This window comes from Rhinolophus sinicus, linkage group LG10 (assembly GCF_036562045.2).
Source record: "Rhinolophus sinicus isolate RSC01 linkage group LG10, ASM3656204v1, whole genome shotgun sequence".
NCBI lineage: Eukaryota > Metazoa > Chordata > Mammalia > Chiroptera > Rhinolophidae > Rhinolophus > Rhinolophus sinicus.
The window spans coordinates 88,193,046-88,220,552 of record NC_133759.1 but is presented as its reverse complement, the minus strand read 5'-3'; the positions used below and the strand labels follow the sequence as shown (position 1 = coordinate 88,220,552).

General features: G+C 43.7%; 1 protein-coding gene and 2 long non-coding RNA genes across 7 annotated transcripts in view; 1 reads left to right on the top strand and 2 right to left on the bottom strand.

Moving 5' to 3' along the window:
* LOC141567289 (uncharacterized) overlaps positions 1-27,507 on the top strand; it is a 116,644-nt gene that overhangs the window by 5,139 nt on the left and 83,998 nt on the right. For 2 of the 5 annotated variants that reach the window (XR_012489819.1, XR_012489817.1), the window contains exon 1: positions 26,602-26,865. The exons of 1 other annotated variant lie outside the window; for it this stretch is intronic. This is a non-coding gene — a long non-coding RNA (uncharacterized LOC141567289). Of the gene's footprint in view, positions 1-21,053; positions 21,324-23,757; positions 23,878-26,601; positions 26,866-27,507 lie in introns of those variants that run through there. 2 more of the 5 variants (XR_012489821.1, XR_012489820.1) reach the window with 2 other exon arrangements.
* Positions 4,502-6,626, bottom strand: ADRB2 (adrenoceptor beta 2). Its single transcript, XM_019734409.2, has one exon. The coding sequence runs from the start codon at positions 6,324-6,326 to the stop codon at positions 5,073-5,075; it is 1,254 nt and encodes a 417-aa protein (XP_019589968.1). The 5' UTR covers positions 6,327-6,626; the 3' UTR covers positions 4,502-5,072.
* On the bottom strand, positions 9,698-23,791 carry LOC141567290 (uncharacterized). The gene is made up of 3 exons (XR_012489822.1): positions 23,653-23,791; positions 21,778-21,983; positions 9,698-10,580 (listed from the first exon to the last, which is right to left on the bottom strand). It is a non-coding gene; the product is annotated as an uncharacterized LOC141567290 (long non-coding RNA).

The window sequence follows — 27,507 nt, the reverse complement described above, 5'->3', positions numbered from 1 at the left end:
ATGATTCCAAGGGTGGGGAACGATGTAATCGCCTTTGCAGAGAGGACTGTGCAGCTCTCATTATTCTCTCTCTGGGAGTTAGTAGGTCATTTGCAAAAGGCATGGGAAGAGCAGCTGATGAAAAGACCTAATAGTTTGGAAAACTGCTTAACCTTATTGCTCTATTTCTGGATTTCCACCACAGCCAAGGACTGTTGAGATCCTGATTTCCCCTGGAGGTTTTCCTGTTTAGGAATGCAGCGAAACCTTTAAAATCCAGAGGATTTGGGGAGAAGGCTAGCTGGAGTTAGGGAACGATCTTTTCAAAGCATTCAGGTCTGTTGTTTTCAAGGACATAGAATCACAGATTTGGAAGGAGCTCAGTCCAGCTCCTGCTCAGTATAAGAATCCCATGTGCTTCACCCCACACAGACCTTCATTTAAGCTTCTCTTGAATGCTCCTAATGGCAGGAAGCTCACTATTCTGATAGATAACCTATTTGACTCTTAGAAAAGTCCGTCCTTCACCTGAACTGGAATCTACCTTCCTATGAAGTTCTGCTTGCCCTCTGGTTTTCATATGAAACTGATAAGTTTCATATGAAACTCCTCTCCCTCCAGTGGTTCTTAAATATTTGAAGGCAGTTATCGTACACTAAATAGTCCTTCTTCACATTCTCTGCTGCAAGCCGACCATCGCTAGGATATTCAATCATGGTTTTTATGACCCATGTCATCAACCTGAATTAGAAATATAAACTGCTGTCTTGAATTAGCCTCTATGCAGAGCTGAGCAGAGTATAGAGACCACCTGTACTGGGCCCATTATTTTACAGATCCGGGCCTCTTTTTGCCTCACCCTGCCTCCTATTATTCATCAGATCCAGTGTTTCTCAAGTTCTTGAAAGTACTTGGGAAGTTTGTTCTCTTAGGTATTTCAAAAATTCCTCTTTCGCATTTTATTTGCACTGTCAGTGAAGTGGGGATCAGTACAGAGTTAGATTTAGTGGATATTGTGCTGTCCATGAAAAGTCTCATTCAGAGTATTGCCCTGCCTTGCTCTCTGCTGTCGGAAGATCAGCTCCCTTACGTAGAATGCTACCTCAAAATGGACAACACACCGATAGGGCCACCCAGGCCTGCCAAATTTTCCCTGAGGTTCAGCTAACTGCTCAATGTAGGAGAACTTCTCAATTTTAGAACCTAAAATGAACTTGCCAGGACATAAGGCAGGCTGTGTTTCTGCTTCACCCTGGGCTTTTTTAAAGGTTCCATATCCTCTTTTCAGTTTGGATTGATTTTCTGATGAAAAGACACAGCAACGTCTCAGAGAGGCAAACTAGGTTATTTCAGTGATTGGCTCCTGTCCGTCTCCAGCAACCCTGCAGTCACATGCTTCCGAAGGAACATTCCTCCTTGCCCCAGCCCACAGCAATCTTCGTCTTCTCTCAACAAGGTTTGCATTTCCAGTTCTTACACTTGTTCTGGCACAGATTATAAGCTGCCTTGTGCGGCTTCCTGGTTTGCATGTGTGCTAGGCTCCATGGGTGCTGGACTCACAGGAACCTGGGTTCTAGTCCTGACTTTGCAACTAGCCGGAAGTGTGGCTTCGGGAAGTTACTTAACTTTTCTGAGCCTCAGTTTTCATATTTGTCAGATGAGGACAATTATGTTACCTACATCATAAGACAGTCAAGATGACATAGGCCTAAAAGGTGCCTAGCACAGTTCCTAACATTTAGTAAGAGTCCATAATATTATTAATATTACGCTACAGAAGGCAGAGACTGAAGCCTCTATTTTTCTCATATTGCGCATAGTAGGTGCTCCATAAATATCCCTCAACTGATTCTGGTGTAGGCTTCTTTTGGCAGTAGGTTCCTCAGCAACATTCTAAGCATCCTGTAATGATAGTTCCTATGTCCAAGCTCCTTTTCCCCAGATTCCTCCCCCAACAATGATCTCGGTGGGGAGACCCACCCTGTCCTGCCCCTGTGCACACTTGTCAGCTTGCATCTCAGGATAAGGTTCTCATTTGACAGACTCTGAGAACTTGCTGTCCAGGCAAAGAAAACTTTATGACGAGGAAGCCAACCCAAACCTTATGTAATCAACCTGTCAGCAAACAGAGGAACAGAGGGACACCGACAAATTCCTGCCCCGCAAAAGAAACAAAGCAAAACAAATGGAGATAGAAAGCAAGGGATGGAGACACACCTGAAATGTCCCTGCTTGTCAAGACACTTAAAACTGATCAAAGTTCTTCAAGTCTTCCTAAAGGTCCCTGCACATGGCTAACCTGACCGTTAGCTAGGAATCTGACCTAACATTTATGGCTGAACTTTTAACTGCAATGATGTCAGATGCTCTTCTAACCAAAAGAGTACACATACAACATTGTGCATTAATAATATTTATTGTCCATGGGACTTACAAATGAGGAAACTTTTCAACTTTTTTTTTTTTTTTTGACATAAGACTATGGGAAATTTCTACCTGGAATGGTTTGAAATTCCTGATGGGTCATAAAGAGTGAAGGAATCTCCCAGCTTCCTAAATGCTGAGGACATCCTAGGGGATCCTTTTGGGTAAAAGATCACATCTTTCTCTCGTCCCTAGAGCAGATTATTTATTGCTTGAATTTTCTGTTAAGAACCCCAAAGCAATAAAAACATCCACTGAAATGAATTTGTTTTGTGACAGCCGCAGAGAAAAGCCTCCATAATTGAGGGTAAGGGCAGAATTCAATGAGTGTGTAGTAGAGAGAATATACCAGTTCCTGGAATGACAGGAACTGACATCCTTGGCTTCTTACCTTGGGTAGGTCATCCCCCCTCACAGGCTTTTGGTCTCTTCTGATGTCAAATGCTTTCTATGGGCTCTTCCAAGTCCAAGATCCCGTGAGGCTACGAAGAGTCTGAAGATTAGCTGGAGAAGCTGCCTATATCTTTGGGTGTGAGGCCCAGAGCAGGAGAAGAAGAACATGATAACAGATATGCAAGCCCTTGGAGAAAAAGTGAAAGTGCTGAATGGCAGACACTCTTCACCACGGCACATTCCAAAATCATGGGCACCTAACTTTCTCCTGAGAGCTCAGTGGTCAACCAGCCACCCATCACTGAGCTGACAGGAAGCAGAAGAGGCCAATGCTTTTCTGGTTGGGGACCTTGGCTGGGACAGCAGGGAAGAGAAAAGTGGAGTCAGCTTCATGAGCGAGTAATGGCAATGAACTCTGCAGGCTGATCTCCAGGCTGGCGTTGCCAAGGAGGACGATCCACTCGGTCAGACCTGGGCCAAGCTCTGGCTCAGGCGCACAGGCAAAAATAGAAAGGGGGTGGGAGAAGAAATGTGTTTACTTTTGTGATTTTCCCTCATGCGCTTCTTAACAGCATTATCGTCTCTCCACAAACAGGCAGTCATGGCGCCTAGGCCTGGCCTCCATTGATAAACCCTCCCAAACGATTCACATCTCCCAGTCAGTATGTGGGCAGCTGGAAAGTTAAGCTCAGAAGGTAGCAGGATGCAGTGGAAAGAACATAGGTCCCAGCTCTGTCACTAACCGACTGAGTGAACCATGAAAAATCCCTGTCTGAGATAGCAAAATAAAGTGCTTACCTTACACAGAATCTAAAAATCTGTTTAGATTTTTGAATTGTACCTGTGGCTCCCAATCAGAGGCGATTTCACCCCTCAAGGGGTATTTGGCAATGTCTGGAGACATTTTTGGTTGTCACAACTCAGGGGTGCCACTGGCATCTCATAGGTAGAATCCAGGGATGCTGTTGAACATCTGACAATGTACAGAGCAGCCCCCCACCACAGATAATTATCTGGTCCAAATAATAATGCTGAGGTTGAGAAATCTTGGTGTATACTCAAGTGATGGGAGTCAAAGGCGGGGTCGGGGGGAGGACAGAAGTAAAGAAGGAGGAAAAGAGCTAGAACTGTATGTCTAGGTCTGAGGTGTTCATCAGATAAGTGTTTTCCAGCTTTTCTCCCTCTGACCAATGCCCTTTCAGTTTCCCTTGGAATTATGGGGTGATGTTTAGTAGCTTTTTCACCCGGACACCTTCCTTAGCCCTCAGATGCCAAGCCCTGATGCAGCACAAAGATCTCCACTAGAAGACATGGCAGAGACATAAATGTAAGCAGCTAATAAGCAAGCAGAACTGGAAGGTGGGTGGTAGGGGTGCATGGAGGGACACAACAGATGCTTGTAACTCCATTTCTATGAGTCAGTGTTTCTGATGTAACAACACAGAACAATCACCATAAGACCAGCGAGATAAGCTAGGCTGGGAGCAGGCAGAACTGATTTAGGGGCCCTAGCATTAGGAGAGATACAGGTGGGCAGCCGCAGATTCAAAGGCAAATGAAAGGGTTAAGCAATCAGAGTGTGTCATTCCTCTGCCATGCCACATTAAGTCACTGCGCAGTTATTACAAATAGTTACCTGCCGTCTCCAGGGGGGGAGGCAACCACACTCCAGTCAAGGGGTTTTGGAGAAACAGGTGCAATGAAGTCATGGTCAAACAATTTATTTACTGTAAACTTTAGACTTTGCTCAGGAAAACAACTGAAGCTACCCCTGAAATCCCTGCCTACAACACCCTGTTTCAGCAAATAAGAGGAGCGGGGAGAGTCCATGTTCACAGCTGCAAGGTCCACGAGAGACTCAGGGTCCTCCAGTCCAAGGGTGCAGGAAGGAAGCTGTCCTTCAGATACAAATTACCAGCAGCAATATATTACCCCTAATACTTGACCAATGAGGTAGATACACAGAAAAGTCATCAAAACACAGCAGCCCCAGGTCCTCTGGGACCGAAGCCCTTCAGACATCAACTTGCAAGTTCCATGCAAAGAGGAACCAAACTATACAAGAAACAATCACTCAAATACGTTTTCTCTTTTTTACAGCTTAGAAAAATAAAAAACAAAACAAAACAAAACAGAAAAAAAAACAAAAAAAGGCAGAAGGATGTCCTCCTTCTGCACATCTCTATACAACTTTATTCTAAATGCATTACACTCCAATAATTAAATAGTCTGTGTAGTGTTTTTTGGGGGGGTCCTTAAAAAGTAGAAAAACTGCATTAGAGCAGTGAGTCATTTGTACTACAGTTCCTCCCTTGGGAATCAATGCTATCATTAGGCACAGTACCTGGATGGTTCACAAAGTCTGCCTTGCCTGGGGCATCCTCACACAGCAGTTTGCGGTCTTTCTCCTGTCCCAGGTGATATCCACTCTGCTCCCCTGTGTAGTCAGATCTGTCCTGGCTGTTGGAGCAGCCATTGCCATAGGCCTTCAAAGAAGACCTGCGCAGGCACAGAAGCTCCTGGAAGGCAATCCTGAAATCCGGGCTCCGGCAGTAGATGAGGGGATTGAAAGCAGAGTTGACATAGCCCACCCAGTTTAGGAGGATGTAAACTTGCTTAGGGATAAGGTTATCCTGGATCACGTGCACGATGTTGACGATAAAGAAGGGCAGCCAGCACAGCGTGAACGTGCCCATGATGATGCCTAAAGTCTTCAGGGCTTTGTGTTCCTTCAAGTAGAACTTGGAGGACCTGCGAGGTATGTGCCCGCTCCTCCCATCCTGCTCCACTTGGCTGAGGTTTTGGGCATGGAAGCGGCCCTCAGATCTGTCGATCTTCTGGAGTTGTCTTTTGGCCACCCGGAAGACCCTGGAGTAGACAAAGACCATGACCACCAAGGGCAGGTAGAAGGACACGATGGAAGAGGCAATGGCATAAGCTTGGTTCGTGAAGAAGTCACAGCAGGTCTCCTTGGCATAGCACTCCATGGCTTCTTGGTGCGTGGCCCGGTACCAGTGCATCTGGATGGGTAAGAAGGAGGTAAGACCTGACACAACCCACACCATCAAAATGACCATCCGGGCCTTATTCTTGGTCAGCAAGCTCTGGTATTTGAAGGGTGTCGTGATGGCAAAGTAGCGATCCACTGCAATCACGCACAGTGTCTCAATGCTGGCCGTGACGCACAACACGTCAATGGAAGTCCAAAACTCACACCAGAAATTGCCAAAAGTCCACATTTTCATGAGGATATGGCTGGCCCCAAAAGGCACCACCGCCAGGCCCATGACCAGGTCCGCACAGGCCAGGGAGGTGATGAAGTAGTTGGTGACCGTCTGCAGACGCTCGAACTTGGCGATGGCTGTAATGACCAGCACGTTTCCAAACACGATGGCCAAGACGATGAGGGACATGAGCATGCCCATGCCCACCACCCATGCCTCATTCCGCTCCTGCGTGCCGTCTTGGTCCGGCGCATGGCTTCCGTTGGGCGCCAGCAAGAAGACGGTGCGGTTCCCGGGTTGTCCCATGGCGCGCAGGCTGGCAGGTGAGCGCACTGGCTGTTGGCTCACTGGCCGCGCCTCAGAGGGCGGACCTTCGGCGGGGCGCTGCGGGCAGCGAGGGGACGTCTGGAAGCCTCATCCAGGGGCCTGGGGGTGGGTGTGGTAGGGGCGCGTCCTGCACTCAGCTTGTGGGGTGCTCTGGGCTCCAGGTGCCTGTCAATCCCAGCCTGCTATCTGGAGAAGCCGCCTCAGAGTGCGCGCCGCCCGTTATGTGCACAGGACTTTAGAGGAACTGCCTTCCCGGTGACGTGCGGGAACTTTCCGCCAATGGCACACGGGCAGCCCCAAAGGGGCGAGGCTCCCTCCCCTTCCCGCCCCTCTCCTCCCTTCTCCCGCCCCTCCTGGGGCTGGCCCGGGCGGAGCCCTCTGCTCCCGGGGCGGGCCACCTCCCCTCCCGGCTCATCTGGCTGGCCCAGGAGGGCTGGAGCTGGGGCTGGCGTGCTTACCAGCCAAGCCTGGAACTTTGGGCTCTTCTGTGGCTGCTACCTGTCCGCCTTGGGCGCCTATGTGGCCTGAGGTCTCAGGACGGAGGGCAGTACATGGGCACTCCCCCACAATCGGAAACAGAGACGAGTGCCCACGGAGACACGCATGGACAGGCACACATGCACCCCAACAGACATGCTGAGGCTTATACCGACACTGAGACACACCCGTCCAGCGCACCCACAATCACACGCGTGCGCGCGCACCAAAACCTACAGGCGCCGTCCCTGTCCAACACAGAGATAGGGCCAGAAACAAACAGAAGCGCCCAGAAGCACAAAGGTATGGGCACGCGCAGAGAAAGAAGTAAACAACACACCAACGCTCACTTGGAGGCAAGCAGAGCGCCCCATCCAGGTACTCCAAACCCTACACCCATGCACCCCGACCTCCACGACACTCACCCCGCCCCCAGCGCGCGAGCGGACACAGGCATATTCCCTTTCAAACATTTGGCAAGACCACAGGAGGTGACTTCAACAGCTGCGATTTCCTCAGCACGCTCGCTGTCAAAGTACTTTTGGTGCCCTCCTTGGAAATGTACAGGCATCAAGACACAATTTCACTCTTCGGGTTTCATTTGGAGCTGGTCTGTCTTGTATGTGTTTTGGGATAGAAAGAGATGCTTTAATTTTTAATTTTGGGGAGTGTGGCATCACTCCCTTATTATTGGTTGAAATGAAAATGTGTTGAAAATGGAATTAAGTTTCTTTTTACCTCAAGGCCTTCAGTAATCCCATTACAACTGGAAAAATTATTTCCTTCGTCTTCTAGGAAGTTTGTAGATATGTTGGATTGAGCCACTTGAAATTGCTGCTATTCTGTGACTGTTGACTTTAAAAAAACGGCAATTTCATATGACAGTTTATTAGGAATGTTAACATGAAGGACGTTTTGAAGCCACAGAAAGCAAAAGATAATTGTTCCTTAAAAAAAAAAAAAGTCAAACCAGGCCTTCAAACTAGGGTTTTTGTCTATGAAATACTATCCTGTGCATCTGGCATGTGACTTTACTGTTAAAAAGAAATTAACTTCCAGGGTTTGATTTCACATGTATGAGTAGTGTCTTTGAAAAACTGAAAGTATTTCATGCAGTGTAACCAACATACTTTGTAGATTACATAATAACATAACAATGGCTAACGTTTATGGAACATTCTGCCATGTGCTTTTCATGCATTATTTCATTTAATCCTTCCCACAGTCCCATGGTGGGGGGGTACTATTTTTAGCTTAATTCACAAATGAGGCTCAAAGAGGAATTTAGCTTGCCCAAGGGCACAGGGTGAGGCAGTGTCAGTAGCAGGAGGTGAACCCAGGTCTGCCTGAGTCAAAAACCCATCTTTTAATCCTTTCAATGTACTGTGTCATCATTTGCAGAAAAGGATGGAGAATAGGGAAAAAGGACTACAACTGGAATTGGAATACCCAAGCTTCAGATCTTCCTGCCTTAGAACTTTATAGCTCTCTTTCCTTAGGCAAATCAAAAAGATGGAGCCTAATTTCCTCCATCTCTAAATGGGTAATAAAGTCACTTCCCTTGGGCTGAGTGAGAATCAAACGATATAATAATAAATGTGAAAGTGTTTTTGCACATATAAATGTCACACAAGTGTGGGTTATAAATGAAATTTATATAAATTACTCAGTAGTTTAGAATATGTTGTTAGTCTGCTCTAATAGAACAATAAAATACTTTAGGACAAAAGTAACTTGGGACTTTTACTCTAAAAGCAAAGCTCAGAAGCAAAAGTTAACCTACCTGCCCCCTGTAACTTCCTTCACTTGCAGAAATGGCTTGCAAAGACAGATGCCTTAAAAAACAAATACTTCCCATAAAACCCACAAATATTAAGCATCTATTATGTTCACATAGTTTTCAAAATATACCCACCTCATATTTGTGTGTTCCAAAATTGGCTCTGGTATGATGCATTTTAGGAAGCGGCAGTGTCTGTTATGCAACAACATTTCTTTAAATATACATCTACCCTGAATTGTGGAATTAAGTCATTTAAAACCTCCTTCCTGTTTGTGAAGCTATGGAATAAATAAGCATATTGTTTAACCTTCCCATAACAAAAAAAGAACAAAGAAAGTCCTTTTATGACAAACACTAATTGATCATTTAGATATACACATAAGTCACTTAAAAATTTAACATGGAATATTTTGGGAAACACCTTTTTAAAAACCCAGGAACACTAAATCAAGAGGGGAAGACGGCTTATGTCAACAAGGATGGTCCAGACCTTTGCCCACCAGCCTTGCAAAATGGACAATTTCTCTGCCTCTGTCCCTCTTTCTCCCTGTCCTGTGTTACCAAGCTGGTAGGCATTTCAACATATTATCTTCATGCCAAGAGTCTTCTTCAGACCTCCTCTTAGAATTGTAGGATTAGAGAGAGTTAGAATGGGAGAGAGTTCCAATAGATCATCTAGTTTATTCCCCCCGCTCCAGTTTGCAAATGAGGAACTAAAATGCGGAAATAAGAAGTGTCCAGGGGAAGGTGGCAGGGAAGCCCAGGAGGCAGGTCTGCTCCTGCCCTCATGTGTTTTCACTGCTCAGTGCTCTTTGATTTCTCAGCAGAGGAGTTTGACTGGCACTGTTTATTGGGCTTCTGGCCTTAGAGAGTTAATGCTTCAGTTAAACTGGAAAGTTCTTAGTAGACTAAATATACCTTTATCTGATGGAAGAAAAAGCAGGCTTTTTAAAATGGTGATTGATAGTGTCTAATTACATATTTTGTCAATCCCTTAAGACATTGATTTGTCATTTCCTGCCTGCCAAACAGGAAAACACACACACACACACACACACACACACACACACACACACACACACACTTTGATTTACCGAATGAATGTTTGAACAGGAGTAAGGCTCTGTGGTACCAGGGAATGCCCTCACACCAATAGCAGGACGGCTTAGGAAAATCTTACCCTGGTCTTGGTTTAGACAACATTCGTTCCATCTTCATGATCCTCTGTGCAGAGAAACATTTGTAGATTTCTTTCTAAATGATGGTCTTAAATATCGGTTTTAATATTTATCTCTGTACAGTATCATCTTGTTAAATTTTTATTAAATGAGATTAAATGCATGTAAAGCACTTAGCATGCTGCCTTAGATAGCTGTTACTGTCATTATCTTCTTTTGAATCAAAATGTATATATCGAGTACATATTTGTCTTTTCAGATCATATTGTGAAAGGACCCTTTGAACATGGGTAATGAGTAATTTATTTTAAATTTGAATTGCTCTGAAAAAGAATGAAAAAGGTCACAAAGCTTGGTTCCTTAGGAAGAAGAACAGTAATGGAAATCAGCATTATCATTGAATTATAGAGCTGGATGGGATGTGAGTGGTTTTTGAATGAAGCATCTCATGTCTAGTCAGCTCCTTATACAATAGCACCCACCATAACTCTTCGAGAGCCACCTCTAGTGAAAGCAAGCTCACCAGCTCTTTTGTCAGGGTGTATTTTTCCAACTCTTCAGATATTGAACTGAACTTTATCTTCTCATAGCGTGTACCCGTGGATCTTAAGTCTGCCCCCTTGAGGCCATTTCAAACAAGTCTCCTCTCTCTTCAACTTTTGGGAGAGTTCCTTAGATTCTTCTGAGCTCTCTCCTCCTCAGGTTAAATATTCCTTGTTGCCTTGGGTCTGGAGTCTCCTTCACCATCCATGGGTTTGTCGCTGTCTAACCTTAACATCAATACCTGGAATGATCCTAGAACAAGTCATCAAACAAATCAATTTGCAGTCACCTTGGCAACCATAGAGTAAGCAGAGCAACCAGCAAAGCTTTCAGAACAGCTGATTATACCAGATGAATTTAATTTCCTGCTATGCTAGCGTTTTATGAGAGACATGCTAATAAATTTTCCGCATCTCAGGGGGATTGAACAAAGGGAGATGACATTAAATTAACGAAGGAGAGACTTCAGTTGGTCATATGAAAGACTCTTGTCTGAGGAGATTCAATTATTCAAAAGAACTAAACTCTAGTAGCTTTCCTCAGTTAGAGTTTTACAAGGGAATTAAATCACACAGAAAAATTGTTTGAGTGACTATTCTTCCCAGTTCTCCCAAGGATGGTACATAGCTATTACCCTATAACTTCATAGAGATGAAGTTATTACATACTATGTAATGGATGCTTTAGGGCATCGGGCTTAATTTTCTTGCTGAATCTGAGTGGGATTGCTTGGATGGAGTCTCCTCCAGATTTGGGAATAAAGAGTGTATATTGATGAATGTCTCTTTGTGACGGAAGCACTATGGTGCAGAGGAGAGAGCATGGATGGGGGTTGGTAGAACTAGGTTCTGGTCCCAGAACAACTATACTGTTATACAGAGGATGCCAAAAAATGTATACACATTTCAAGAAAGGAAAATGTATTAAAATTGTAATACTCAGTAGATACCAATAACAAAGAATGAATACAAGTCCCGTTTGACTTCTGCAATTACAAGAGGTGCTCAAAGTGGTTACCGTCAGCGTCCAGATAATTCTGATTCAGCAAACTACTGCTTGAGCAACATTGACCAAAGTATCCACTTGTATTCTTGTTTTTGGCACCCCCAGTACATAACCTTAAAGAAGTCACCTTCTTTCTTTGAGCTTCAATCTTCATCCATGAAATGGGAGTAGGAGTTTGGGCTCAGGGACATCTAAGAGACTTCCTATTCTAAACAGCACTAGCCTATGATGGGAAGGAAGCATGCTGAGGGCCATTGAGGAGATGAGTTCCTGCTCTAAAGAGCTACTGAGGAGTTGGCAAGCAAAAACTGTCAATATCCTACAAAACAACTCAGTTATTGTTTCTCCATATTTCACCATCGTGATTCCTGCTATTCTGAGTAGCAGGTGTACTGTTATTTACTAAATATTTTTCTGGATGTTGACTTACTTCTAAAACTCAAATACATTTATTTTTAAAGAAAATTTTGTTTTCCTTCCATTACGACATGTGGGAGACGGGTGTCATCTGCCATAAATAGCAGGTAACCATGAGCACGGAACAATGTTAATAAATTCTAGCTAGGTTTTGTTGCCTGCCAAAGTTCTGAACCTGAGTCCCTCTCTCTTTTTATTGAAAGGGAAGATTAGCGAGTCCTAGGGAGATATTAATGGTATTCTAGCACTAATTGGGACTTCTCCATCTATTTTAAAAGACTGAAAGGAAATTGAAAAGGGGACAACTGCTAATTAGTACAGTGTTATTTTTAATGTAGTGTTACTGAAGGATTTAAAAGAATTTCTATTATATCTAAAGGTATCTCAATCCCAGCCTTGTGTTAATGAGACACATTGCTGTGATAGAAAAAGCATGGGCTTTGGAGCTGGATGGGTCTGGGTTCCAATCCTGGTCCTGTCCTTAACCAGCTGAGTGCTTCAGGCAATACGCTTAAACCCTCTGGGCTTCAGAGTGTTCCTATGAAAAATGAAGCTAAAAGTCCTTGGAGGATTATTGAGGGAGTAGAGAGAATGTATGAAAAACTGGGTTTAGAAAAGAAGGGAGAGAACCAAGAGACATGACAGTGGAACAAATCAGCATAACTTGGATTGGCTGGGGGTTGGGGGATGAGTCAAAAGTGTGGGACCAGGGCCAAATAGGGAAGAAGACAGCGGTGGCCTGAGTGTCTGTAGGAGACAGGAAGGGGTGATGAATTCAGATATGGTCATATCGAATTTGAGGTTTTGGTTGGACATCAAAGAAGAAGTTAAAATACCACAGTGATTAGGAGATAAGTAGATTTGGGGTGATGTGTCTGTCGATGGTTATCATTACCGTGGAACTGTTCCCTGAATAGTGGTACTGTCTGGGGATGCTTCTGATGGTTAAATGAAATAATGCGTTTAAGGAACTTAACACAGTGTTTCCAAGAACCATGTTTATCATTATCGTCATCACCACCACCACCATCACTGTCATCATTCTGGATGTTCTAGCACAGCTTCGATTGCAGGGCATTACATTTGTTTCTCGATGGGCATTCCTTCAAATGAATAAATTAATTAATCCAACCAGGGTGGAAAAAAATCCTTTGTATGTGTCAAACTACTAATGGTGGTTACCTTTGGGGTAGATTTTTGGGAGATGTTTTAAGTTGGATTTCCTGGCAGCAAGAGGAGGATTTGGGTACAAGTGACTGATGAAGGAAGGGCTCCCAAGGGAAGCCAGCCAGGGAGTGGGAGAAGCAAAGCTAGTGTCTGGCTTTAGACGAAGAGCCAGGCTCTGCGCGATCCCGTGAGGAGCTCTGGAGCAACACTGAAGCCCACTGCTTGGTTTGAAGTCCTGCTTCGTCTGATAGCTGTAAAACCCTGAACAAGTTATTTCTTCTTCCTGTGTCTCGATTCCCTCATCTGTAAATTGGGGCTATTGATAATCATTATCACAGCCTCACAGGGTTGTTATGAGGATCACAAGAGTTTATATCTGCAAAGTAGCTAGAACTGGCCTGGCACATAGTAAGTGCTAAACTAATTATTGATATTAAACCTGGAGAAGCCATGGAAAGGTCTGAAAGTTCTGGCACTCAGGAAACCTCCCATACGGAAGAGATTGTATATACAACCTCTTGGGCTGAAGATCGCCCAAGTACAAACTGTCCAGTGCTGGAAGCTGAGAAAAAGAAATCTTGTGGGCCCTGCAGAAAAGAAGAAGTGAAACTATCAAGTAGTGTCTGCTGGAGAGAAGGAAGGCAAGGAGCAGGGCTAAAGGGGAAACAAAGGGAGAAGATAAAGCTGACTCTGGCTGGGGAAGAAGGGAAAAGGAAGAGAAATGCCTTCAGTTCACTCAGGAATAGAAATAGAGCTGGCTTCTCTCCAAAGCAGTGCTTTCTGTGGGTGTGGCACCAAAGGATAAACCTCACTTGGTTAAGGAGAGGTGGTGCAGATGCCACAGCTAAGTCTAATTTCTGTGGGGCAGTGAAACATGTTGTGGGCTCAGAGGAAGGAGAGTCTTGCCCTGGCCCTCACACCTCCTGTGACTGCCCCCCCCCCCCGGGCCTCAGTTTCCTCATCTGTCAAGTGAGAAGTTTGAATGAAGTGATTGCATCGTAACCAATTGGTGGTTGCTGAGAGGACTGAAAGACAATAGGCATAGTTTTTACTTACGTATGTATTAGATACTGGGAGCTGGGCTTAGCACCTTACCTATGTATTCTCTTGTTTTATTCTCATTTCTCTACAATATTGAGAGGTAGGCACAGTTATTCCCAACTTATAGATGAGAGAACTGAGGTTAGTAGAAGTTAAGCAGCCTGCCACAGGTTACAGGGTAGGTAAAAGGAGCAGAAGGGCTTCAAACCCAGCTCTATCGGACCAAAAGGCTGCCTCTGACCCACTAACTCAGGATACTCAGATGCAGAAGTCCAGACTCAAAGAAAGACCGCATGTTTAGGCTTTTGAGGTGGATGTGCCCTGGGTGTTGGCGTCTGGCAGCTAAGTTGTACCAGACTGCTGGCGCAAAGAGGCAGCAGCTTCCAATCCGTTATGGGAAAAAAGCCAAATGACCAAGGTTTGGGACCAAGCATCCTCATCACGATTTCTGAACAGAGAAGGAGGATGTGAGAGGTTGTAAGTCATTGGCCATGAGCCTCTGGGCTTTGCCCTTTCCTCCATTCATAGCATCCCCCTTCCCTTCTCTTCTCGTCTCTGCACTGGCCCCACCCCCACCCCAACACATGTACACACACACTCTCACACACACTCCCACACTCATGCACACACACATCACTCCCACATTCATGCTTTGTCAGCTTTCTCCAGCAAAACTTACTGACTATAGACAGGGTTGGATGCCTCTTCTATATGCTTTTGTGTCACCCCATACAAAAGCACTTACCCTATATTATTACTATTCCCCATTTTGCTTGCAAATGCTATTTGATTCATCTTTGTATGCCCAGCACCCCAACACAGAGTCCAGAATACAGAAGGCAAGTAGTACACCACACACACACACACACACACACACACACACACACACACAAACACACACGATATTTTTAAAGTATGGGTTTGAGGGATATAAAGAAATGAACAAGACAGGGTCTTTGTATTTGAGAAGCTCCCAGATTAGTAGCAGGGTTGCTGCATAAACCTGACTTCCATGTAATGGAATAAATGCTATGCTAGAGCTAGGAACTCGATATAGTGGGCAGAAAAGGACTAATTCAGTACCCCGTCTCCCCACATAAACACTGGGGAAGAGGTACAGGGAAGGCTTACAAAATAGCAGGTGAGCAGTGGATAACAAAGAGTCTTTAGCCAAGAGACCAATGGGATTTTTAAAAAGAAAATAAATTGGCACAACTGTTTGGAGGGTAGTTTGGTAGAATTCATTAAAAAGTAAAATGCATACTATCCTTTCACCTAGCGATTCCATTGCTAGAAATTTGTTCCATAAATGTCACGTTTGTTCATAAAGACAGTGTTTCAATTTTGTTTGTAATAAAGCAAGATTTAAAAAACTAATTGTTCAGAAAGAGGCAATGGTTAAATATTAATAATGTACATGAAACACATACACTATTATAATGTGTAGTTATCAAAAAGAATAAAGTAAATCTAAATGCACTAACTCAGGAAGTTTTTCATGCTTTATCATAAGGTATAAAAAGCAAATTGTATACCAGATTGTATAAAATGGTTCCATTTTTGTTATGCTAAAAAACATACATTTGAGAATTTTTAGGCACCTTAGTTACTACTTCCAGGTCCCGCTGAAAGCTCTTGGGGGCATAGTTAGCAGTTAACCATGGTGCTGCCTCTCAAAGATTTATGGTAACACTGTGAAGATAAGAAGGGTAATTATGATATGACAGGGTGGATGATAAAGCCTACAAATGAGGTATAAAAAAGAGACGTGCATTCAACAGAAGGCTGGTCTTGTTAGTTACTTGGGGGGAGATAAAGAGAAATCATAAAACGTTTCATTCAGTTGGTGGCCATTGAGCAGGGCTTGAAGAATAGGTGTGATGTTGGCAGTCAGGAGTGGAAGGTGGGAATACCATGGAGAAGAAACAGTGCGAATGGGCGTGGAAGTGGGAAACTTTGAACGATGCTGGAGCACCAGTGGTTATTCCAGGAGCGCTACACTATCTGGTATATGAGGAAGGAAGCAGTAAGATATGAGTTGGGCTGTTTCTTTGGAAAACCCCTGAATGCTGGGATAAGGACTTGAGGTTTAAGAGAAATCATGGGAGGCATGGGACAGACCACGGGACACTATGATCCAGAAAAAAGCCAACCGTGGCATAAATGAGGCTGTTTCACAGAGATGGGCCCAGCAGCCCCGTGCCAAGTGAATGGATGAGGAAAGAAACCAGTTTGGCAAGAGTAGGGCACTGCTCCCGTATCTCTGTGCTGGGTGCCAGGTCTATTTCCTCGCTTGTAAAGCAGATTTTTACTCCTCTCCTACCTGCCCCCAGACTGGTGGTGAGAATCAAATGCACAAATGTGTGTGTGACTATGGGGCTGGCTGACAGTGAAGGCTTCCTTCCTATAGGGGATTGTGATTATTACGGCGAGGAAATACAGGACAGACCTCAGCAAGTGAAGCATTCAGGTAAACACAGAGAGAGGGGTGTGTGGCAAGCTGTGGAGCATATGGAGTGGTCAGCTGGGCCATGAGGGATGAAAGGAAGTGAGTGGATCCACATGCGAAAACCGGGAACAACAAGGAGAAATCTTTTTTTTACCTACCACATTAGCAAAATGTAATGCTTTGCAAAAACTCAGGGTTGGTACTAGACTCAAGTAGACACAGTTATTGTCCCATTCAAATTTAAAATGCATATACCCTTTGACCCAGCAATTCCACTGCTAGAAATTTCTCTTGGAGATATATGCACACAGCTACGTAAAGGATATCTGTACAGGATTGGCACTGCAATATTGTTTAGTATAATACAAAGACAAAAACCGGAAACAATCTAAATGAGTGTGAAAGGAAAATGGCTGGATTAATTAATGTATTGATATACTATGGACTATTATGCAAACACAGGTGTTTGTAGCAGCTTTATTCACGTTCATTCATTGCCCAGACTTGGAAGCAACTCAGATGTCCTTTGCTAGGTGAGTCGATAACGAAACTGTGGTCCGTCCAGATCACGGAATATTATTAGCACTAAAGAGAAATGAGCTATCAAGCCATGAAAAGACATGGAGGAAACAAATGCATATTAGTTAGTGAAAGAAGCCAATCTTAAAGGGTATGTATATATACTCCATGACTCCAACTATATGACATTCTGGAAAAGGGAAAACTATGGAAACAGTAAAAAGACCAGTGGTTGCCAGGAGTTAGGGGGAAGGAAGGATGAGTAGGCAGAGCACAGAGGATTTTCAGAGCAGTGACACTCTTCTATCTGATACTATAATGGTGGACACATGGCATTATACATTTCTCAAAATCCACAGAATGTACAACACCAAAAGTGACCGTAACGCAAACTACGGACTTCAGGTAATTATGATGTGTTCATGAGGTTCATCGTGGTAACAAATGTACCGTCTGGTGTGGGGTGAAGAGGGGAGGTCTCTACATGTGTGGGGCAGGGTAATATGGGAAATCTCTGTACCTTCCTCTCAATTTTGCTGTGAACTTAAAACTGCTCTAAAAAAATAAAATCTGTTAGTTTTTTAAAAAGAGGGAGCTCTGTACCAGGTAGTGTGAAGCAATATCCAAAAGATATCATTGAGTAAAAAAGCTAATTGCACAGCAGTGTAACGTGTCCCCATTTGTGTAAACAAACTATTGTATGTGACATCTACCTAACAATACAAATATGCATCAATAGGGAAACGTGTAAATAGATTCAACAAATGGGTGTAACTGTGTAATGGAATGTTAGGCCACAGTTCAAAAGAATGAGGTAGATATACGTGTTGATTCATAAAGATCTCCAAGACAGTAAGTGAAAAGGGTTGAAACAAAATAATACACGTATGTGTGTCACCTTTTTGTGTAAATGACGTGTTTCTATTTCCACAACCGTATTTTCAACAACACTCAGAAACAGTGAATAGTGTCTAATGGACTAGGGATTTGCAGATGGTGCTGGTGGGGGGGAGGTGGGACAGGACAGTATACTTTTACTTTCATTTTTTAACTCACCTGTTCTGTTTGAGTTTTTACTACGCGTACTGTTAAAAAGTGAAATTTAATAAAAAAGGATAATGGCCCACAGAATCCTAGAATATACCGTCAAGAGTCCTTTCCTTTGATTACCACTACCTTTTTATGGTGAAGAAATTGAGGTGCAATTTAAGCAAACGTTAGTGAACTCAATCATAAGTCAGTGACTATGGAGACCAGAGGTGGGGGTGGGGAGGGGATGTGTAACAGATAGCAGCCAAGAAGTAAAAGTAGACATTGTTAGAATTTTTAGTAACAATTAGTAACATCTTTGGAGGGGTAAGAGGAAGGATGTCAGAAGAAACCAGGAAATGAAAATAAAGAAGGCAAAAGCTTGAACAAATGAGGAAGCAGTAAAAGACTGAGCTAGCTAAAGCAGCTTCTGGGGCCTGTTTTCGGTTTGGAGTGTACATGAGTGTGTAGCCCTGCCTCTGCCTGGTGATGACGGCCTTTTTGACAGTCCAGTGGATTAACAGGCCTATGAATCATTTTGCCTCAGACTTGGAGGGCCCTTAAGGATTGCCTAGCTCATTAGAGCCCCTGTTTCAGCAGAGGGGCCTCAGAGGCAGCCACAGAAAGCAAGGGTCACCCCGAACCAGGGCTGCTTCACTTGTAGCTGCTTTCTATGTCCTGCTGCTTCTGCATAAAATTAGATTTGTGCAAACGCTGCATTGCTAAAAAGGTACCCACTGATATTCCAACCCTTTCACATTCTGCATGGGAAAATCGAGATCCACAGTGTGGAAGGAAGGAATTTGAGAAATATCACAGAGACTGTAGGAGAAATGGGTCTAGAAGCTGAGGCTTCTGACTCTCAATCTCTCTTACAGCTTCTTATCCTTAACATTTTAGTTGAGATTGTAAAGAAGAGTGAAAGGTCTAGATCAGGGTTGTCCAAACTTTTTTCAACGTTTTTTTTTACCAAGGGCCATATGTGGTAAAATACACAAACAGCCGGGCCACTCACTCGAGGTGAAGTACATATTGCCTCACCTGGTTTATTTAAGTAAACTAAATATATTTTTGGAATTTGCTGCAGGCCAATTAAAAATGGATTGCGGGCCGCAGTTTGGACACCCCTGGTCTAGAGGCAAATTTAAATTTTGATGGCTTAAGTTGAAAGGGAATGTTCCTAGGACAAAAACATCAGACTCACAAAAACCAATAAGGAGAAAAGAAATATCAGGAATTAGAATAGACAGAAGAGGAAAATTAAACTCAAATATTTTTGAGGATGAGTTGAACCATAAAGTGGAAACTTAAAGAATTAAATGCCCAGGATTTAAAAAAATATTAGCTGGTGCAACTAACAAATATATTTTGGTTACCTACTGTGAGCCACACACTTTTTAAGGCACTGTTGGTACAGTGACCAGTAAGTTAGATGCAATTCCTGACCACAGTGGGTTTGCCCTCTAGTGTACAGTTTGGCAGTTTGCACAAAACAAGAGCATGGATTCTCTTATACAAGCTCTCATTCGACACACTCTCGTACATACCAATTATTTGCAAAGCCTGATGTGCTCTGTCTGGCATAAAAAAGATGTTGGCCTCAGCCTCTATAAAGTTGCAAGTCAAGAGTGAAATCAGCCACTCAAGGGAGGCTATGGAGCTGTGGAAAGGAGAGGCCGAAGGCGTTGCTTATTGGTTATGGTTACAGTAAAGGGGGAAAGTGGAGGAGAGGCTGGGTAAACAGAGCAGCCTGGGAGCAAAGAGAGCGTTGCTATGAGGAAAGAGAAGGAGGAAGAGCAGAGGCTCCTGCCCCAACCTGGAGCTGACATGTTGATGGGCTAAGAGGGGGAAGGAGCCGTTTGGTGACCAACCAGCTCAGAGGGTGCAGCACAGACCCTCAGAACCCGAGAACCCTAGAACTGCCCAACTCTCACTGCATACATGAGGCCCATAGGTGAGAAGAGGCTTACCCGATGTCACACAGTGAGTTGGAGGCATTGCTGGGAGCAGAACCCAGGGCTTCTCCTATTGCTCCACTGTCCCACTAAAGGAATCTCACAGTGGTTAAATGCAGGACGGTTTGGAGTCCGTTAGACCTGGGTCTGCATTCTAGTTCTGCCACTTGCTGCTGGCTTTTGGATCTTGGGGAAGTTTTTCTCTGACCCTTGATCCCTTCATTTGTAAAACAGGGATAGTAACTGTAATTACTATGATGGCTTATCTCCTGGATGGCCATCACCGATTCTTTCCCTCCTATATGCTCATGCCATGGTCCATCGAAGGGTGGAATTTATTATTTCACTCCCTTGAATCTGGTCTAACTTGTGACTACGGTGGCCAGTGAGTGTAACAGAAGTGACATCGAGGCAGTTCTAGGGTCAGTCTTTATGAGGAGTGCCCATGTCTGCCTATCTCTCCTGAATGCCTTGCTCTAGGGGAAGACCTCTACCGTATACACTTCCCAGAGACCTCCATGCAAAGAGGAAGCCCAAACTAGTCACGAGGTGGAGAAGCCACAGAGAGAGAGGTGCCCCCAGCATTTCCCACCATTTCAGCGCAGCCCCAGCTTTCAGATAACTCCAGCCCTAACCACCATTTAATGGTAGACACATGAGAAGCTCCAAGCAAAACCCACCTAGTTGAGCCCCTTCCACAATCAAGAGAGATAATAAAATGATTGTTTATTAAGCCGCTAAGTTTTAAGGGTGTTTGTTAGACAGCAATGGTAAAGGGAACACACACCTTCTGAGGTTATTGTGTGGATTCATGAGACAATGATTTAGGACAGGGCCCAGGATATGTGGAACTGAATAAATGGCTGCTTTCTATTTTAATGAACTGAAAGCAAACAACACATCCCCAACATCTCCATCAGTATCTTCTACTAAGTGTGTCTGCAGCCTTCCCAATGGAGGCATTGGCAGAACCTATAGAACAAGCCTCGCCCTCTCCATCCCATCGCCCTTCCTGGTGTGTTCCAACCACACTGGTCTTCTCTGTCCTTCCAGTGGGTAAGGCCTTTGCACACGCTGTTCCTGATACCCACAAGCCTTTCCTTCCCCTGTTTACCTCCTCAGTGCTTACTCATCGCTTAGCTCTCAGCTGAATCTTCATTTCCCCTGGAAGTCTCGGTCCCCACCCTCAAGGCACGCCCTCAGCATTCGGTGCCTTTCCTTCCCAGCGCTTATCTCAGTTTGGCACTGGTGCATTTATTGGTGAGATTATTCAATCGATGTCTTTCCAGAAGGCTCCCTCAGGGCAGAGACAACATGGATTTTATTCGCTTTTGCTTATCACTCTACCCCCTGAACCTACGTAGCATCAACTGGAAACCCTGCCACACGATGTTCAGTAAATACTTTTTGCAAGTAAGTTGCCTGCTCCCTGTGTGTCCCTTGTGCCTTTTTTATTTTACACTAAGCATCCCAATCCCTTCAAGGTATAGGACTTGGTTCCCACTCTGCTCCTCTTTCCCTTCCCTTGTTTTCTGGTCGAGACTGCTCAGCCCACATGACGTCCCCTTCCCAGCCGCCTTTGGGGCTCTGTCTTCAAGCCCCAGAATCAATGGCTTGTTTAGTCCTTTTGCTATTTTGGGAGGAGGTATCTCTAATACTAAGCAGTTCCTCCTCTGCAGTTGTGTTACCAAACAAGGTACTTCCTTCCTCAAAATTGAGCAGTGGGTCCCTAGGACTTTAGGCAAAACTGCAACACTGGCACCTCCCTTGGGCATCAGGCCCCACCCTGTACCAATTTTCCCAACGCCATGCCCCACCCTTCCTCTCCTCTCCAGCTTCCCTCTCCACTGCCCCAATCATCACTTACCTGGAATATTCTCTTTTCACCACCTCCAGTCTCTGCCCACTCCAGTCCCGCCTTCACGCCAGCTGCCTCAGGAGATCTCTGAACTAGAGATCTGCTCCTTTTACTTTCTTGCCAAAGACCTACAATGAACCCCTACCCTCTTTGCCTTTAGAAGAGGTTGAGAATTGGCAGACACAGGTCACATGTGGCCTACAGATGTCTTTGGCCTAGAGAATTAAAAATTTAATTAGGTACTAACATTTAAAAAACTGGGGACTTTCACATAAAATTCCAGATGCCCAACTTCTCTTAAAAAATATCCGTGACCCAGCCATCCTGGAAATATGGAATAATGGCTGGGAGCTAAGCAACCCTGTGGACACGTGGTCTTGAGCTTGCTGCAGTCTCCATCACTCCCTAATGTCCCTGTCTTTCAGGCCAGGGGTCACCTGCCATTTATCATGGCACTTGCAATGGCTCATCCTAGCTGTTTCACTTGCCATTCCACCTTCCTGTTTTCTGTAGACCCCTTGCGTTGCTATCCCTGCCTGGCTTATATGAATTCTCGATTTCTGAGTCTGTCAAGAAGTAGAAAAGAAGGAAAAGAAGAAAGAACATTTTTACCAGGGAGTCCCTCAGTCCATTTGCTCTTGTAATTCACAGAGAAATTTTAATTTTGTGTGCATGAGGGGGAAATTTGGTAATTTTTATTTTCTTCTCCATGTTTTCCTATAGTTCCCAAATTTTCTGCACTAAACATGGGCTCCTTTTGCAAAGCTAGAGCTAAGTAAGGGATACACCTACTGAATTTTAGCTATGTCTATAAAATCTAGAGTACTTAGCTCTCCTTTATCTATTTACTCACGCTATTGGCTCTGTTATCTAAGTAGGTCACTTCTTATCACTTGATACGGCCATTAGTTCATACATTACACTACATTTAAATCACCTTTTGCTTCTTATATTTTTTTTGGTAATTGTTTTATTGAAGTCGAAAGCACACATCTGTGTGCAAAAATCTTAAGTATATGTAATACATTTTTATAAATGCATTTTCATATTTAATGCGTTTTCATAAAATGACTGCACTTTTGTAAACAGTACTGAGGTTGAAAAAGCACTTGCACACATATTAGCTCATTTGATGCTTATGATGTTGAGAGGTAGGCAGAACAGCAGGGAGAAAAGCAAGGCTCACAGGAGGCAAAAATAAATGCCTTGCTTTAGGTATCCTGGATGGCATGTGGCTATGCTGAGACTTGAACCGAGGCTCCCTACATCATGATTGAACTCCCAACAAGGCCATGGGAGGCAGAGCAAGGCCAGGACAAGAGGACCAGAGAAAACAGTGTTGATGTGAATGAGACACACAGTAGTGTCAGGCCCTGTATATAACAGGTGCTCTTTTTACGCCCGTCCTCCCCACTTGCTCCTCCCTACCTTTTCCCCACCCCCTGCACTTCTGTTATTTGTTCATTTAACTGAATGTGAAACGTTGTCCTGAATGGCTATTTGGGAATCAGTTTGTCTAAGGGAGTCACCATACTGGAGAAATGCAGCCCTGACTCTTCCTTCCTTTGCTTTCTTTGAAATATCTGAACGGTAGCTGCAGAATAGGAAAAAGGAAATGTCGTATTTACTTGATGGCTAAAGCCTGGGATAGGATCTTCTAGAGAGTGACAACATCGTTCAGAAATCCCCAGCAACTTCCTGGTGCTTCTCCTGTCAAATTCCTCCTCATACTTGGAAAGGCCCTTAGAGATCATCTGCCACGGGTGGGGAGCCTGAAGCTCAGAGGAGGGAATCTGCTGGTCTAAGGATGTGGTCAGCCTGTGGCAGAGCCAGGGTTAGAAACCCTTGGACAGAATCTTTCCTAATTATGTGAAATCCAGTTACCTTTGTACTGGGTTCTTTCCTGTGCTGGTTTTGTGCCTCCTTATTTCCGCTCTGTGGTGCTGGGGCTGGAAGTCTGCAAACTCCTCTCCCGGAGCTCCTTGCTGGGTATCTTGCGTTTCCCTCTGATAGCAGAGGACAGTCATGGCTCTCCCTCCAGCAACTTTCAGCACTTCCTGTATCAGCTTTCGTGTTCTTCAGTTCAGAGGTCCAAGCTACAGCCACGAGGTTTGTGCCTCTCTGAGATTTCAGCCTCAGCCAAAATGACACCATCCTCTGACTCTTAGTTTCTGGTAACCTTTCCATTTCCTTTCTCTTCCTTCAGTCCTAGGAGTGGTGGCCACTTCTTGCAGTTACTTGTATCTGGATTTTTCTCGGTATTCCCTTTTTGCTTTTACATCCATCCAACAATAGTGCAATCGATTTCTTGTGTTAAATACCTTTTATTTGAAATACCTGGCAGAGTTCTGAGCCTCAAACTAAACACCAAATGATATGTTGCTTAAAAACTTTTGCTTTCTAATTTTTGCAGCTTTTTAACATCTAGCCATTTATAGAAAATGAAGTAGGTGATGCTCAGAATATAAAAAGAGACATTAGTATTTATTAACTTCGCAAATATTTACTTAGAATCCATCTGGGTTCTGAGACTCCATATTAAGTAATCTTTGTCCATGAGGCATTTGAAGTCTTGTGGGAAGACAGGTCAGTAAATAAGCAAGTATAGTACAAAGTGATAAGGGTTGTGGGAGGTGTGTAAGTACAGACACACTGGAAGAACATAAGAAAGGGCCCTAATCTTATTGATGGGTTGGCAAAATGTCAGGGAGGACTTTTCCAAGAAAGCAATAGCTAACTGAAAGCCGAGGGAAGTGAAGGAGATTGCCAAAAAAATCTGGTGGGTGTGGGAGGTTGCTGGAAGCGGTATTATAGGCAGAGATGATAAGAGAACATGTCAGGGCCTGTTATCGGTTGAGTTATGTCTCTCCAAAATTTATATATCGAAGTTCTATATATACACATCACAATGTGACCTTATTAGGAAATAGAATTTGTTGCTGATGTAATTAGTTAAGGTGAGGTCACACTGGAGTAAGGTGGGCCCCTACAATATGACTCATATCCTTATAAAAAGGGAGAAATTTGGACAGGGACACAGACACACACACACTTGCGTGCTCGTGCGTGCGCATGAGGGCAGAGATCGAGGTGATGTATCTATATACCAAAGAATGCCAAAGATTGCCAGCAAACCACCAGAAGCTAGGAGAAAAGCCTGGAACAGAGTCTCCCTCACAGCCCTCAGAAGGAACCAACCCTGCCAACACCGTAATCTTGGACTCTTAGCCTCCAGAGCTGTGAGACAATAAATTTCAGTTGTGTAAGCCATCCAGTTGGTGGTCCTTTGTTATAACAACCCTAGCACACTAATACAGGTTCTAATCATGCAGGGTATTAGGTGGTCATTCTGTTAGTAATACTGTACATTTAATGAGCACTTATACAACAGGCTCTGTACTAAGTACTTTATGGGAATTAACTAATTTAATAATCATGACAACTCTAAGAGGTAGTTACTATTATTATCTCATTTTGACAAATAAGGAGAATGAGTACAGAGAGGTTAGATGACCTGCTCAATGTTATCCATTTCATTAGTGATGTGATGAGACTGGGCTTTGAATCCAGGCTGAGGATGAATGTCTAACCACTGAATAATATCACTACCCTGTGAAAGGTTAGATTTTTACCTTGAAATCAATGGCTATCCCTGGAGATTTTTACAGTCAGTTTTATTGTGGTATAGCTTATATACAGTAAAACTTACTGTCTTTAGGTGTGCAGTTCTATGGATTTTGACAAATGCACATAGTTGTGTAACTACCACCATCGTGAGTTGTGTAGCCACCACCATTAGAGGGTTTCAGGAGAACAGTGACATGATACAGTTTCCATTTTAGAATCAAACTTGCTATTACAGTATGGAAAATGAATTGGAAGGGGGCAAGAGTGGAGACAGAGATGAAAGATGGTGGTGGACTGGACCTGAGCAGTAGGACTGGACATGGAGAGATGTGAACAGATGTCAGAGCTATGTAAAGGTAGAATCAATCCATGGACTTTAGAAACCATTTCTTCTTAATTTTTTTAACATGTAAACGGGTCAAATACAATCTGAATGACCCCAGATCATCTGAGATCTTTCAGTAAAGTCATTTTTTAACCCAAGTAGCTGGAACCCCAGCAATAATGTATATTCATCGATCGCTGGTCATTTCCTGCAAACTACTCTGGCTCAGTCACTCAATTAAGCTTAGAACAATTACAATTGAACCTGAGAAAATTACATAATTTTGAGGCTATTAAATTATACTAAAATCACATCATGGAATTGGATTCATGATGAAAGATATACTGACAAAAAGGGGGAGAGGCTTAAACAAAGTGTCCATATGCATCTGATTTAAATTTGAGGAATTTTCAGTAGTCATTTACTAGCTCTGGACCCTCTTGAGGTATTACTGTCTTTAGTTCCATGTAGCCTGTGTATACTCATTTCGTATGCCTTCCTTTGCATTGTTCCATTCTTTACTTAAAGGTCCCCTCCTCAGAGTGCCTTCCCTGACCACCCCATATAAAACAGCCACCATCCCGTACTTGTCACTCTCAGTCTCTTACCTTACTTTATTTTCTTCTTGGGGCTTATCTTTTACTGAACCTTTTAACCTGTTTATTTTGTAGTCCTCATCAGCCCCACCCCCAAAATACAAACTTCATGAATGCAGGGACTTTGTTTATATTGGTTATTGTTTTATTCTCAGTGTCTGGAATGGTGCCTGGCACATAATGGACACTTAATAAATATTTGTGGAATGAATGAACAAAGCTAAAGTCCACTATAGAAAGACTTCAACATGCATGATTTAGGCCAGCCACTTCAGTTTTCAGATGAGGAAATGAAGACCTAGGGAGGTGAAGAAATTTGCTTAAGTTTCCAAGCTTGTTGGTGGCTGGATGCAGATGGTTTCCAAGTTCTGTGCTTCCAGCCCAGACTTCTTTCTGCTGCTTCATGTGGCCTCTGGAGACTGTCCAGTCCTGGCACAGCAGAGTGGATTAAGAGCATGGACTTCAGAAACCTTCTACCCTTGGTTTAAACCTGAATCCTACCTCTTGGGCAAATGTTGCTTTACTTCTCTGAATCTGTTTTACTCCCAGGTAAGTCAGTGATACAATAAAACCTACCTAGTAGCATTGCTGCGAGCCTTAAATGAGATAATTCGGTGTAAGTGCTTTGTGCAGGGCACAAAATCAATTCTGCATAAATACTAGATGTTGCTATTCCTTCAAGAGAACCATCAGCGGGAACCATATCTTTCCTGACTTCTGGTAGGCTTGAATCATTTCTCATTTAAATTTTAAGCTGTAGATGCAGCAAAGTACTAGGGGATGTGTTACTGTATGATGGAAAAAATGGGAAAAGGGTTCCCCTGTATGGGATGTGCATATGCAAGGAATTAGTCCCTTTTGTCATGAAATCCTATTTTCCTCGTCTGTAGAGTGGAGGGATGAACTCCATAATCTCTCTGATGCTGTCTGTGTCTCACATCCTATGATTCATCCCCTGAAAATAAAACGAGGTTAAAATGGCTCATGCTTAGTATGAGTAAGAAGTTGAAGGAAGGTAACCTGGTGTGTCTACCTCTTCTTTTTTCCTTTAATGATAGTAGATGGCTTTGAAATTCATTTCTTTCTCAATAAAGAGTCACTGTGGGTCTCCTATGTGCCAGGCCCTGTGCTAGGCAGGGGAATGGCATTGTCTATGTGAATCAGAATGGATGGGTTTTCACTGCTTCATTT